We start from the raw sequence: 16,157 nt of genomic DNA on the forward strand, positions 1-16,157 counted from the left end.
AGAGAGAGAGAGAGAGAGAGAGAGAGAGAGGAGATTTTTTTCCTTACATTACTTTTACTTTTATACTTCAAGTAGTTTTGACATAATTATTTTTTATACTTTTACTTGAGTAAAAAGCTTGAGTTGATACTTCTACTTCTACAGAAGTCTTTTTAAACCCTAGTATCTATACTTCTACCTGAGTAATGAATGTGAATACTTTTGACAACTCTGCTAGTTAACGGTGAATCAGAGGTTCCTCTTGGATGGATGAATGTCTCAATTAACCTCCATGACAAAGTGTTCACCATACCAGCTGCAGTTCTAGCACCCAGAGCTCTGGCATATGCAGCAGTCCCGGGCCTGGATTGTATCTTCTTTAGTGGTTTATTAATGTAATCTACAAAAAGTATACATTCAAATCTACCCCTGACATGAAATCCCCATTCCATGTGACGTGGAAGTGTACCTGAGAACAGACCCAGATCCAGAAAAGGAATGCATCAAGGGAATTCAAACCAGAGTGTCTCTCTCTTGAGTTCGATTCCTCATCCTCAACACAAATTTACATTCAGCACAGATGACATTTTAATGACCGTGGTGTTAATGAATCCCACTTACTGGCTGATGGAAAGTGCCAGCTATGTGAAGTCCTGGAGGCCAATCCACAGGTGTGTGCATTCAGACTAGGTCGCACAGATGTTCTCCAACATCGTATTTACCTCACCCAGCAAGTATCAACAGAAGCGACCATATCGCATATCGCATGAATATATAAGACCTATAAGAGAATTCAAGAAGTGGCTTTCTGGCCAGGGATGTGGAGTGATGTCAAGCAGTGGGTAAAGAGATGGGTAAAATGTCAACAACTCAATGATGTTTTATTAACAAAGTTCGGGAGGAGCACGTTCAGATAATTGATAGATGATTGTTCAGATAAAAGTGGAGAGCACTCAGCAATCAATGGTAAGAGGTATATATACATTCAGCAGTCTCACCTCAATCCAGACAGTTTTGCAGCATTTAGCCCCGCAGTACCGTCCTAACATGTCCGAATCTAGCAATTCCCGTCTGACTCACATAGCTCCATTCACTCTAGTCTCTTGCGAAGTTCGCTTGTGCCAGCTCTCGCTAGTCTATCTGTTATCAATCTCGATATTGATTTACTTAGGCCTATACTTAGAAACCCAAAGTCTTTTTAAAGACTAATCCCACAAACAGTCTTTTTAAAGATCATCCCCATCTCAGCCCTAGCCAGTAATTAAACTGCTAGGCAGTGCACTTAGCTAACTACCCCTCTGCCCTTTTCACCGTGTTGCAACACCCACGCGACTAAGACAGACACACACACACACACACACACACACCCACTCACCCACTCACCGACAAAGGACTACAATCGTTAAGTCTTAAAATAAAATCTGCATTGCCTACAAAATCGTTATTTTGTTCGTTGTATTAAAGATCGTACCTAAGTCCCGACTGATTAGCCCCCGATACTAGTCTCTCAGCATAGCCACACACACGCACACATCGTTACATCATAGCCTAAACTTTATTGAAAACACAACTAATCCACATCCAAATTATTTCAAAACCAAACAAAAATGGAGAGATTTCTAGTGAGAACCAACAAGGCAACCGACGCACCACCAGCTACAAAAAAGCTTCGAAGGTACGATGAAGCATACCTGCAGTTTGGGTTTGCAGTCACGGCTGATCTGAGACCTCAGTGTGTCGTGTGTGCCGAGGTGCTGGCAAACGAAGCCCTGCAAACTAAAAAGGCACCTCGAAACAAAGCATGCTGGCATTAAGGATAAACCGGCTGAATATTTTAAAAGAAAGCTTGATGGCCTCCATCTGCAACAGGCAACCATTTCAGTGCACAGCACTGTGTCTAAACAGTGTTTGGAGGCATAGTATGTAGTGCCAAAAGAATAGGTAAACTGGGTAAACCGCATACAATTGTCGAGACTCTCATTTTGCCGGCCGCGCAAGACAGGTGCAGAATAACGATAGAAGATAGTGCAGCAGCCAAACTCGGTGCAGTACAACTGTCCAATGACACAGTCGCTAGGAGAATTTCAGAGAGCAACTGATAGAGTTCATAAAAAAGAGTCCTTACTACGTGCTGCAGCTGGACGAATCCATTGATATTGCTGGGCAGGCACAGCTCCTCACCTATGTCAGGTATCTGCAGGACTGCAGTGAACAAGCTTTGGGGGGCCCAGCTTGCAAAAGGTTGAGAACCCCTGATCTAAAGAATGAGAGGAGCTTTCTGCAGGAGTCATTAGAGAATGTGAAAAAACTGAAAGTGAGTAGCCTACTTCTTCAGAGACATTTAAAGCAGAATAATCAGCACCATTTCATAATGATGCCTATTGAGTGCAATGTGTTGACGTTCACTACAGCTTACATTTTTTTTATAGGTGTTTAAAATTATGTTGATGCAACATAATACCTGTTGTGGTATTAAGCATTTGTACTATTTTTCAATGAGACACCATACACCAGACAGTGTTTGAAAGGCGTGAAAAGGAAGGCAGACCAGATTGCGGAAGACGAACGCAAAGAGGGCACGAGGTGCGGGTCATATTTGTTTTTTCCTAATAAATGTAAACCTTTATCATTATACTGTTTTATAGTAAACTATGGCTATTGACAACTATTAATGGAAGACTTGGCAACCAGGAGTTTTGTATTCTCTGCTATTTTCAGAGGACAAAACTACAGTTCATGGTCGTCGGCATGAAAGCGTACTCTACACCCATCATAGAGTGAAGTCCCGGGATCTGCTGAAACTTGCAAACTACAGAAGGCTGAGACTAGGTCTGCCGTTGATTCGTGCTGTGTTCACAGTGCATAGCAGAGCAAGAGCAAGACGTCTGAAATCCCTTCAGAGCAGGAGACATGTAGGTCTCAATATACATTTCTCGGGATTTATTGTGTGCGCATGTGACTGTTTATAACTGTGTTTATGTGGGTTAGTGCATGTGTGGTTTGAGTACTGAAAGAATGTGTATTCATTTAAATTGTTGGTGTACGCCACTATTTTTCATTAAACTATGTAATGTTTAATTCTTTACAGCTAAATATGATAGTATATTTTTATTTTAATGTTTTCTTCAGAAGGGTTTAGGACTCAGGTGCTCTAAGAAACCTCCAAAAACAGAGGAAAGAGATAAAAAATGCACTCACCATCAGAGGAAACACGTTTCTCTTGCTAAAGAGCATCTGTTTGGAGTTGAGGCTGGGGAAAGGAGAAAGTTTGCTGTGGCCATCAGCATGGACGACAAGGCTTACCTTCGCCCCGGAACCTCAGGTTTGTTGCTATGTTGAAACAATATTATTAATGTGCACCATTGTAAATGTAACAATCCCCTGTGTGGGTGAATCACACAACTATTTATATTTTCAGAGGGATTTCATGGGTCAAGGAGACAGTCGGTTCTCCAACCCACAGATGATCAGGTTGCAAAAAGGCTACCAGTTCACTCAATTAAGACAAGGTTAAGGAAAAACACTATACGACCACAATGTTTACTGTAATACGGTTATATGTGAAAACTATATGATCATCAGAAGTTTATTTTGATAAGAGTTAGATGTAAAACCACTATACGATCAACAGACATGGAAGAATGAAGTCCATGCATGAATACTGCTGGTCTGCCGTTTCTTTGTTTTCTTGTGTTACATGTATGTGTGTGTGCCATCATTATGTATCATGAATACATGCTGGTGTAAAGCATCACCTCAGATTTCCATGAACAAGCCTCATGAGGGACGAGTCATCGGAGCGACTCTACGTGGGAAATGGACTCTACAGGAAACAGACTTCACAGCTATTCAGGCGCCATGGATTTTCAAGACTTCCACTCTTACGCTACATGGTTTTGTGTGTAATCATGTAGTTTATACGACATTTTACCACCCTGCGTCATATGTCAACAGTTATGGTTTTGAGAAGAACTATGACACTCATGTAAATCAAGGACACGACACAGAATAAGTTATATGTGCCTGTAATTTTCAAGTTACATGACTGGAAGATGGGCTTATGCTAACAAACAAAAGCTACAGAATGGACTTATGAAGGTTATTAGAACTCTCAAAGAGGGGACTTGAGTCTTCGACTAACAGTTTAGGAGTTATGAGCAATTTAGTACTTTTGATCGCTATAGTGCCACCGCGCGTTTGAACCCCTTATTACGTCTTAATGGAAGGTTGACTTTTTGTAAAAAATGGTGAGACAAAGGATATTGCATCCGCCAAGTTCCCAAAAAAGTTTTTCTGCACTGCAAATGTGTATTTTGGGATACTTGGTTGAGGGCATAGATCAATCAATCAACATTATACATGCAGTAGTTCTGTTTCCACACCCGTTCAGCACTTTGTTACCCCCTCTATAACTATACATGTACCCTGTGTTTTGGATAATTTGATTCAATAAGTAATGGCTCTTCATTTCTTCTTCAAGGGCCAGTGTCCTGCAGACTTTAGTTCCAACCCTAATAAAACACAAAAAACTAAACTAAACTAAACAAAGTTTTTGGAGATGGTGGCCCTTTTTTAAGCTGCAATCTGCATTGTGTAAATCAGGGATGAGCAACTTTGGCCTTGAAACCAGCTTCCAGATTTTAAAAGATGAGCCCCAACAGTAGTCATGATCAAGTTCAGATTGACAACATATGCTTACCTGTGCAATCACTCACTAAATGAAATAAACATTGCCATGTATTATTTAATTTCATCTTTAGTTTATGTCCTTTTATGTGCAATCTTTCATTCATATTTTGGCATTTCATAGTAAAACTAATATTTTGATTTTGAGGTGTCAATATTCAAGAATGGAGTGACGTCGCCATTAAATTTTAATTGTTCAATATTTTACTATTGAAAAGATAAAGAATATAAAAAGCCTAAAGTCAAAGTATAAAGAATATAAGAATGCAAATAAAAGTATTCAGTAAGGTGGACGATCAGATTTCTTTTTTGAAACTCATTCCACACTAATGACATTTAAACAGTTTCTCTCGAGTGAATCCTCATGTGGATATTAAGGTTTACTTTAATGCAGAAACGTTTCCCACATTGACCACATACGAATGGCTTCTCTCCTGTGTGACTTCGCATGTGGGTCCTTAGGTTTCCTTGTTGTGAGAAGCTCTTTCCACACAGTTTGCAGGTGTAAGGCTTCTCTCCAGTGTGACTTCTTATGTGGGAATTAAGTGTTTCTTTACGATTGAAACTCTTTCCACACTGAGCACATACAAACGGCTTTTCTCCAGTGTGAATTTTCATGTGAGTCTTAAGACTATCTTTTCGTGAGAAGCTGCTCTTGCACAGTTTGCAGGCGTAAGGCTTCTCTCCAGTGTGAGTTTTCAAGTGGAAATCAAGGGATTGTTTATGTGTAAAACACTTTTCACACAGCTTGCAGGTGTAGGGCTTTTCTCCAGTGTGAATTTTCATGTGGTTTTTAAGGCTTTCTTTTCGAAGGAATTTTTTTCCACACTGTTGGCATGTGTAGGACTTTTCTCCAGTGTGAATTTTCATGTGGATTTTAAGGCTGTATTTTTCAGTGAAACTTTTTCCACACTGTTTGCACTTGTAAGGCTTCTCTCCAGTGTGAATTCTCGTGTGGACTTTAAGGCCTCGTTTTTCAGCGAAACTTTTTCCACATTGTTGGCAGGAGAAAGGCTTCTCGCCAGTGTGAATTCTCATGTGGACTTTAAGGTGTCCTCTTTGAGTGAAATTTTTTCCACATTGTTGGCAAGAGTAAGGCTTCTCTCCAGAGTGAATTCTCATGTGGACTTTAATGTAGTCATATTTACCAAAACTCTTTCCACACTGTTGGCAGTTGACATTACTTCTAGCTCCTGTCTTTTGACCTCTTTTTAGTGAGGAAGCCTTTTCGATCCCTGAGCAACTAAAATAATTTTCTCCATTTATGAAATCACAATGTCTCTCATACTGATCTTTTTCTTCCATTTCATTCAGTTCTTCACTCTCTTCTTTCAGCTGCATCAGGTCTAAGGCAAAAAAAGAGAAATACAAGTTAACCTGAGTTTAATACAGGGGTTTCCCAACCACGTTCCTATTAGAAAAATGGTGTGCTCTCAACTGTCTCAAGAATTTCTGAATTCCCCCCTTTGGGCATTTGGGGGTTTATCTCACCTCAATTTTTGCTGATGGATATTTCTGAAGAACATTAGGAAGAGTTTAACTGCTTAACAGTTTCACGAACAAGGGACTCAAGAACAACATCACAAAACAGACAAAAAAAAGTTGTGGATCATCCAGGTAACGACACAATATTAAGAATCAAGGATATGACTACTTTTGAACGGGCTTCATTTTATAACCTCAGCAATTTTGTCTTATTTAGGACAGTACTAAATAAAAAATAACATGCATTTTGTATGATCCCTTTTAGATTCTGCAAGGTGTATGTAAACCACCTGTGGCTGTGATCTACAAATGCATGATACTATTGAAGACCAATGGTTAATTATTTACATATTTAATTAACATACATATAACATGAAGAATATTATGCTGCTTCATGGAGTTCAGGAGAAAAAAAACACTCTCATCCTTGAATAACTTATGATGGTAAATTTACAACGGAGGGTGATTGTTAGGAAGTTGTGACTGATGCATCGATTTTGTTGTCAGCTTTGAAAAGGTAAGTTCTTGCAGTTTAAAATTGTGTTTAAACTCCCCAGCTAGGTTGTAGCAACACTTTGCGTTGATTTTTGTTTTAGTTCATTCTTTTTGTGCATCTCCTGGGTTGAGTGCACTGCCGTGGTGGTGGCTCCGAACTGTTTGTTCTGTTCCACGCCATCGGTATTTGGGTGCTTCAAAGGGCTCGACTGTTGGAAGTGCACGGAAGACCATGGGGGCAAGTTAGTTAGGGGGTGTTGTTAGGATTAGGTGGGGAGATGAGAATGTGCACAGTTTTGACCGTTAGAATTACCTAGGATGAATTGTATTTTTGGGGTAGGCTAAATTTGTTATTTGAATAATTTTCAATGTAGATTTGACTGGATATATCTGATGCATTATAATGTTAATTGAGGAATTTATTATTTATTTATTATTTATTTATAAATGAGGGATATTTCATTGATGATGGGGTGCTGTTACGTAAGTGGCTTGCTCAAAGAGAAGATTACGGTGGTGAGTCAAGTTGTTCAAGTTGTTGTGCTGGCGAAGTTTAGAGATGCTGTACTTCGATTGGCTCACGGCGACATAGCGGGCCATTTAGGGCTAAAGAACACATCTGACAAAGTTTTGCAGTATTTTTTTTGGCCGCTATTGAAAAGTAATTTTTTTTTTTTTTGCAGTTAATTAAAACTTGTCAAACATGCCAAATGACTGGGAAACCTAACTACACCTTAAAACGAGCTCCACTGTGCCAAATACCTCCAGTGGAACAACCGTTTGAGCATCTGTTAATAGATTGTGTCGGTCCATTACCTCCTTCAAAGTCTGGAAATAAATATTTGTTGGCCGTAATGTGTCAGAGTACTCACTATCCAGCAACTTATGTGATGCGTAAAATCACTACCCGATCTGTAGTTAAGGCCCTGTCGCAATTCATTTTAATTTTTGATATCCCTAAGGTCATTCAGAGTGACCAGGGAACAAATTTTACGTCTAATATGTTCGCGGAGATTTTAAAACAGTTGGGAATTCAACTCCACCAGTCCAGCACATACCATCCACTGAGTCAGGGAGCGCTGGAGCGTTTTCATCCAAGTCTCTTTTACGTGTATATTAAAATATGAGACTGGGAGAAAGGGGTTCCATGGCTTCTGTTAGCTGCTAGGGAGGTCACTCAGTCTAGTTTGGGCTTCAGTCCAAACTAATTAGTTTCTGGACACAAGGTGTGCAGTCCGCTTGCTGTTGTGTGTAATCAGTTAAAGGGTAAACAGCCACCAAACAGTCATGGAATATGTGGATGGATTTCGAAGACGGTTGTTTCTAGCTGGTCAAGCAGCAAGAGAAAATTAGGAAAAAGCCCAGATGAAAGATGAAAAAACCCTTGTATCGTCATTCTGAACAGCGTGTATTCCAATCTGGGGTTCAGGTTTTGGCATTGTTGCCATTGCCAGGTTCTCTGTTCTACACTAGGTTTTTGGGGCCATATACTGTTGTGCATGTACTGTCCGACATTAATTATGAAATTTCCACTCCAGACAGGAGGAAAGAGACTCGTAAATTTATTGAAACCATGTTTGTCCCGCAATTGTGAACCAAACAGGGTTAAATCAGCCGTAGTGGTTGGTTCAATGTCGGATTATTTTCCAATTGCATTGGTGAAAGCATTAGTGAGAGTGCAGAAACTGCGTTGCAATGATAAGATCTTTATTCACACGATCAACAGACTGTCATCTGCTCAATGCTCATCACTGCAACCTTTTATGTGATGGGAATAGATCTAAATACTTTAAAAACTTCTCACGATTCGTTACTCTCGATGGCTGTGATAGTAAAAACAGATAATAGCTGTAATGGTAAAAGTTTTTGATTGAGTTCCACTTGTAATAATTTGCTATTTCATATGCAAGCTTGTCAGCCAATCACAGCAAAGAGCGTTTACACTGAAGTCTCACAGCAGACACGCCCCTTAAAATAGAGTGTTCATATCAGAGGCTAAAATTAGGCTAGGCAAAATGCCTTTATTTAAAAATTATGACAATTTTTGATCTAAAAAACATACTAACATTATATGGGCACCCCAGGAAACAAATAAAATAATCCATGCCATGGGACCTTTAAGCAGGTGTACTGAAAAAAAGTATAGCGTAGCAGTGCAGAGCAAGTGATATTTTTAGAATCCGGTGAAATCATAGTTTTGCCTAATAAAAAACTATGCAAAACCATAGACCTTGATCTACAAATAAAGTATAATAATGGGAACATTGATCTGGGAAAGAGTGTCATCGTCTTACTGTCGTAACTGAATGCGACGCGCTGTTTGAATGCTGAATGGAGAATGACTTAGGAGAGATGAGTTTCCATTAACTTTAACTTAACAACTTAAATATTCATTTTTACATAGAATATAGTGCACAAAAACTTTATGGTGCTTTATTGTTAGAATGCAGATTGTTTTGTGTGGGTTTGGTTGTTTTGTTTCTCTCAGAACACCTGAATCCTGTCTTGGCTACTATTTAAGCAACGCAGTGTGGCTAGTTGGGGCGCTGCTAAGTTGTTGCTTGCTTGAGCAGTTTGCCAGATCAGCGCGTCAGTTTTGAGAATGTTACTTTTGTTTCACAACCATGCCCTAGTCCTGACAACATTCTATAGTTACACATCCAATCACTGGCATTTCATACTGACTGATATTACTGATGACTGACTGTTTGATTGTTATTTTGTTAATGTATATCTAATAAATTCTTTCTTTTGAGCTTATTCATCTTTGTCGTCTCCCCTTAATATCACATTGTTGAGCCAGCTGTGACAGTGATAGAAGATGTGAAAGTCACAACAGATGTTTTCTTTATTGCTCAATCTGTGTCTTTGATTTTAATTGTTTGTGTAACTAACAAATATTTAAACAGTTTTAAGACATCTATTGTTAGTTTGTTATAAAATAACTAGCTGTTATATTTGCTCACCAAACAGGCTAGTGTTTTTGATACAACTTATTTGCTGATTGTAAATTAAGCATTTTTTGGCCCTCTGAATTAAGAGGACACGTTTTGACAAGACGCTAGTTTGATACAGCGAGCACTTTTGAGATGAGAAGAAAAATTGGCTTGAGTCATCGAATATTTACTGCTATTATGTTCAGGTATGTTAATATATTTATTATGGTAATGTGTAAAATGTTTTGACTCTCTGGATTTTAGTTACTGTTGTTACTGCAACATGCTTTGCTAATGTTGCATAATTTAGTGATAGAAATAAATGATTTTCCTTGTTTCAGTTCAGAAGTAGATATTGAGCTTATTTTAACGATCTAAGCGCATGGTCTAAAGCACACGGCGCAAGTGCACTTAGGGCATGTCCAAATTCACTTTTACTAGTTTAACGATGGGAAAAATGGTAGGTCTAAAGAGTTGTCCCTATTCTCTTAATGAGTAATGGATGTGTTTTGGGAGTAACGTGCAATAAACTAATCAGAGTCTCATTTCCCATTCCCTTTAAAAGCCAGTTGCGCTCGCGCCATGGCGGATTCGCTATTTACATGGCGGAATTTGCAAGCGTTAAGACTGAACGCTTCTCTAGCAAGGAAACGGATCTGCTCGTGCGCGAGGTTAGTGAGCCTACGTGGTGACGTGTAACACAGACGCGCTGCGCTTAAACACTACGTGAAAAGACTCGAGGCCCAGAGAGAAGGAAATGAAAAGTGGAATAAAGTCGTTATTTTTGTTTGTTTTTGCGCACAAAAAGTATTCTCGTCGCTTTATAAACTTAAGATTGAGCCACCGGAGTCACTTGGACTATATTAACGATGTCTTTAATACATTTTCTGGGCCAGCAAGTTATAGTGTCCATAAGCCTGTGGAGGAGTGATCCAGCACTCAGATTTCATCAAAAATATCTTAATTTGTGTTCCGAAGATGAACGAAAGTCTTACGGGGTTGGAACAACATGAGGGTGAGTAATTACTGACAGAATTTTCATTTTTGGGTGAACTAACCCTTTAAAGCGTGCAAGCAGACCACCTACGGGAAAAGCCAGATTCCACCATATATTTATGTACATAATAATAATTAGTATTAAAGGACAAAAGGTACAGGATGTTCAGCAGGTTAAATATTTGGGTGTGATTATTGATAGCGGTCTAACCTTCAAAAAACATATTACAAAAATTTCAAAAATAGTAAAGTATAATCTGACTCATTTCAGATTTATAAGAAATCAAATGAGTACAGATGCAGCAAAGCTGTTTATGCATGCAATGATAGTCACATTTTTCATATTGTAGCACAATCTAGTCTCATACAAGTGGTACATTAATGCAACCACTCCAGAGTCTGTATAAACAAACATTGAAAGTTATGGACAAAAAACGTAATTCTCATCATTATTGTAATATAGTTAAAAAGCATAATCTGTTGACTTGTGAAAAATTTCTGTTTATGTCTAATGTTGGTATCATTCATGACTTAGCGACACAATCTCTTAAACAGTGTAACAATAAGCAGACCAGGTTCAAGGTTAACAAGAGCTTCCTCTAGAGGGGACTGTTGTGTTAAGTTTCGGTCTACGACATTTGGACAAAACTGCTTTTCAGTAAAAGCAGCTTGGATGTGGAATTCCTTACCACTGAGTGTCAGAGAATGTAGTACATTCATACATTTTAAAGGTAGTGTGAAAATATGGTTGAAGGACAAGGTTTGTAGTAGTTATTGAGCTATGAGACATTGAAGGTGGTCAGTATGTTTTTTATTGTGTGTATGGTAAAATTCTCGTAATGACAGTTGTTTATTTTTGTATTTGGATTATTGATGTTGTGTGGTTTTGGGAGGTTTGGTATATTTTGTAATATTTTGCACGCTATTGGCACCTGCCCAGGGACCCAGGGCTTTTAGCTAAATCTGGTACAGTACATATTTTGTGCATTGTCCCTGTTAAATAAATAAATAAAATAATCTCTTACATTGTAATCCTTTTATTTTTAATATTTGGAATGTTTGTGTGCTGCTGCACATCCTTGTGTTTGTAATAAGATGAGTGTACGTGCGCTGTGCATCCGCCTATAGGCGCATATTAACGCGATCTTTAAACACAAACAGTAATAAAAAAAATACTGCGCCATTGACTTTAGGCCAGGTTTCAGTTGGTCAATGGCTCAGTCTATTTCAGTCGCCTCAGAATAGCAATGCGCCAACAATGCACCTGAACACACCTCGTTTTCAGACCAGCAACCCATTGGCGAACAGATGGGCGCAAATGCATTTGCTATTTTAACAACGTGGCACAGGATGTAAAAATGCTAGGTGTATGATAATGTTACACACTAATATGACATTCTTCAAAAATATCATTAATTTCTGTAGAGCTGGACATTTTAATAAGGATCAAATGACTGAATTAAACTTTGAGAATGACACCAACCTGTTCGTTCCTCAGTATCTTCTTGTTTCACTCTGAATGTTTCTTCAATCTTCATGTCTTCACTCTCCTCTTTAATAAATGCCATCTTTATAATAGTTTTTCTGTGTGTTTAGACAATAAAATGAGAATAATTAACAGAAAGGAAAAATAAATCCAAACTAAATCTCTGGGTGCGTCTCTAGTTCAGTGTTATGAGAGTCAGTCAGAGTGAGTTAATGGACTTAAATCACCTGATTAGACAAACAATAAAATATGAAGTTAATACAAGAACACACACTAAACAGACTCTTATTATTAAGGCATTTAGGATTTACACGTGGTATTTACTGGCTTGTAGATTCTAGCGACATTAATATAAATTGGTTTGTTTAAGTTGTTGTTTATGTTCTCCTTGCATCAACACTGTTTTGATCAGCGTGCGGCGATTCGAATCACTGAATCATTTCGCTAAACATTTGATTCGATTGACTCGGGGTTTCAAAAGCTCCATTTCTCCATTTTCACTCGACAGTGACCGAAATCGTTTTTACAATAAACTTACTTACGATATAGGGAGCGAAATGAGACACACCTTTTCTGTTACTGATGTGTGGATGAGCATTAATGTAGATAAATCATTCAAATGTTACTTTCAATAATAATTAATCATTTTTACACCGTTTGCAAAAACTGTAAAATTGCCTGGAAGGCTTGCATTGATTTAAATACTTTAAAACGTTTAAAATTACAAACCTTTCAGCCGAATCACAACAGAGGCTGGAGAGCGGCGCAGTCTTATGACGTCATATCGCCAAACTAAAATAAAAGTCCTAAAGGTAGTCCTAAAGAGCCTATGGTCAATAATTGGTGAAATACCCATTTAAATGATTGTTGTCCATAATGTGATGGAAAAAAAGAAAAACTACTAATAAAGACACTGAGAGTGAGACTTGGGTGCACAAAGCATTTATATCCCAATATTAAAATGTTTTTGTTTTTTTATTAAAAATAGTCTAAGAGTTCATAAAGAATGTTATACAAGTGTCAACATTGAAGTGCATATAAGAGTCGGTGTGTTTCTAATAATAAAATATAGGCATATAAAGTTAATTAGACTTAAATGCCTGAAAATAGGTAGAACATTTAGGGGGGAAAATATGATCTTCAAAGAATTAGTAGAAATAAATGTATATATAATATAAATGTAATTCAATACAAAATAATTATTCATCTTAATTAAAATTTAATGAAGGAACAGACTCAATTTACAAATTCTGAACTCCACAGAAAGCTCAGCAGTTTTCCACAAATAAAATCAATGTTCAATCGATTCATTAGTGCTCAGTAAATTTTGTCGCACTTTTTTCAAGTATCTGAAAATCAGAAAATTTTCACACAAAAACTAAGGCCTGGTTACTAGAGCACAAATGCAATTTGGAACAAACATGCTCACTCTCACACACAAATAGACACAGCTGTGACTGCAACAGAGATTATTTTTTAGAATTTGACATTTTTATTGAAATAAACGTGTGACTACAATTGTTAGAGACTCAGACAGGAGGATGTTAGAGGACTCAAAACAAGACATTTATTTCACGAGACGCAAGTATGTAACAATCATAAAATGGCAGAGATATGGCAAGTAAATAAGTCTTAACTGAAGAGTTATGGCAAGTGGGTGTGTTAAACAACGGTCTTTCAGAATGAGTGGGAGTTACTTTGATATTTAAATATATATTCCAGGGCCGGATTCAGCCAGCCCCACTAGGGGGTGCAGGTAGAATATCAGGGGGGGCAAGTCATTTTTGGGGTGTCAAATCCCCCCAAACCCCTAAAATGCATAGAAATCTATACTATACTATCATCATATCAGTTCATCTATTCATATATCTATCTTAGGGCTAGGCGATAAAACGATAACGATATCTATCGCGAAATAACATTTTCTCGATAGAAATATAAGACTATTGCATAGAACTCATTTGTCCAATTTTTTAAAAATAGACATAAGAATAGCCAATAAGAATTTAGTAGCGCTGTGCCGAACCAATCATTGTGGGAACAGAGCGATGTTCCCAGACTTCCCACTGTTACCTACAGCACTTGTGAATTAGCAAGCGGTACACATGTGGATGTCTGGGCTGCAGGAGCCGACCGGGCAGAGGAGAACATTAATGTTCCGTCTGATGAAAAATTTACCGAGAACTCCAGCGTTATACCATAAGAGGGAAAAAAAACAAAGAGATTTAAACATTAAAATAAAATAAGCCTTCACACACAGAATATAACCTAGCAGTCAAAAATCCCCACACACACACACACACACCTGATTCTAAACAAAATAATTAACATCTGGCTTGACACTGCTAATAGCTTAGCATTTCATTTAGTTTATGTTGTCTTTGAAAGCTGCTCTAATTTGCACCAAGGATTTAAACAAAAATGTATCTATATTCTGTTTGATTTTTTGTTTTAAAAAAACAATTATTCTGATAATTTGTTGTTAGTTCCTAGCTAATTCATTTCATATTGACAATATTATCTTTTGAAACTTGAAAACCTTCACTTTTTGTTTAGTTTGTAACAGGGGCGTAGCCAGAATTTTATTTTGGGGGGGGGGGGGGGGCCCATCTTAAAATGAGGGGGCAATATATATATATATATATATATATATAGCCTAAGCCTAGGCTATAGCAGCCTACGATATAGCTCGGCGATTATTATCTTTTACATGAGTCTACAAGGGCGATTATAGAAAGTGTCAATGATGTCATCTTATTCAGCAAATATATGAAGAGTTTGGTTCCAAAACGCGACAAACGTTTAGTTCCCGCTAAAAATCTGTATTGTATCTGGTCGGTGTTGAAAAGTCCATTTTTAATGTTACGTAAAATGCAATATCCGCCGTGTTATTCTGTCATGTTTTCTCCCTTTCCTTTTCCCTTTCTCTGCAGAATGCGATACGCTCAACTAATCACAGCGCAGTGAGCGCACCATTCCACGCTTTCTACACCGTAACGGCGGCGCTTTTAATAAAACCAGCACCCTAGTTTTCCTTCTACTTTGTGATCCACACTTTAAAAAAAAAAATAACGCGGGAGGAGAAAAAATACCGAATGTTGCTTGTTCTCACACGACAGCATCAAACTTCTGTCACGCTGACACTTTGACCCCAGGGGATCTCTTGAAAAACGTTCAATTGTTTTACTCAAGGTCAACGAAAACCGAGCAGGACCAAGCCATTTTACAGCTGATCGCCGTAAAAAAGTTCAGGAGGTATTTCTTAGCGATGGTGATTTAATGTCGGTTATTTTTAGTCCAGTGCCTGTAAGTTATATAAGATTAGTATTGACCAAGTTCAGAGGTTGTCATATGTGGATCAACTTACTTTGTTGTGTATTTTCAACAGTTAAAATATGAAAAATAACTTTTATATTGATTCAATGGATTAATTGCATTTTGGAAAAAAATTAACTGTCATGAATTTATTGCATTTTGGGGGGAAACTAATCCTTTTTTATAATAAATATTTGAAAATCAAAATCTGGATTTGAAATGTTTATGTTATTATAACCTAAATATGCTATGTGAAAGTTTGAAACAAAAAAATAGTGGTTTTCATCTTTCCACTCTATTGGTAAAGAAAACACATTATTACTCAAATTAATCATAATGGATTTATCGCGATTTGAAACCAAACTCTTCATACACAACAGATATAGGCTATACAGGAAATGTGGTCATCACTGGTTGTGAAGGCGGTTCATAAATTGCAAACAAGTCATTGCGCATTGTGCCGATCTGAGTCGAAGTCTCACCGCTATTCCTGTGAGGAAATATGTGCGTTTCTGTCTCCTAGCCGCTTCACTCACTGTCGTCATGTAGTAAGCTGAAGCAAACTCAGATGCAGATGGCATATATTCTCCTTCTCGCTCATCTTTTCGTGCGTAATATTGTACTTGGCACAACGCTGCCATTGTCACCGCATGAACTCTCACGAGAAGATGACAGCGTAGGTTATGCACAACACGTCAAATCAAGTTTGAAAACAGCCACATTTTACCGGGCAGTATTTTGATTGGTCAATCTATCAATTAGACTAACACATTTTATTT

At 37.9% G+C, this 16,157-nt stretch overlaps 1 protein-coding gene across 1 annotated transcript; it reads right to left on the reverse strand.

The window, feature by feature from the left end:
- Positions 1 to 3,989: 3,989 nt before the first annotated feature.
- LOC311290068 (uncharacterized protein) lies at positions 3,990 to 12,870 on the reverse strand. The gene is made up of 3 exons (XM_084408365.1): positions 12,793 to 12,870; positions 12,061 to 12,161; positions 3,990 to 6,011 (listed from the first exon to the last, which is right to left on the reverse strand). Exons 2-3 carry the CDS (start codon positions 12,143 to 12,145, stop codon positions 5,002 to 5,004), a joined length of 1,095 nt encoding a protein of 364 aa, XP_084264491.1. The 5' UTR covers positions 12,146 to 12,161; positions 12,793 to 12,870; the 3' UTR covers positions 3,990 to 5,001.
- Between the last annotated feature and the right edge of the window lie 3,287 nt (positions 12,871 to 16,157).

The sequence above is a fragment of the Rutilus rutilus genome (assembly GCF_951802725.1).
Source record: "Rutilus rutilus genome assembly, chromosome: 4".
NCBI classification, from domain to species: domain Eukaryota; kingdom Metazoa; phylum Chordata; class Actinopteri; order Cypriniformes; family Leuciscidae; genus Rutilus; species Rutilus rutilus.

Coding starts and splice junctions, on each gene's coding strand:
- LOC311290068 (XM_084408365.1), bottom strand. CDS start 12,145: ATGGCATTTATTAAAGAGGAGAGTGAAGACATGAAGATTGAAGAAACA. Junction 6,012..12,060: donor AGATACTGAGGAACGAACAG/GTTGGTGTCATT, acceptor TTTTTGCCTTAG/ACCTGATGCAGCTGAAAGAA.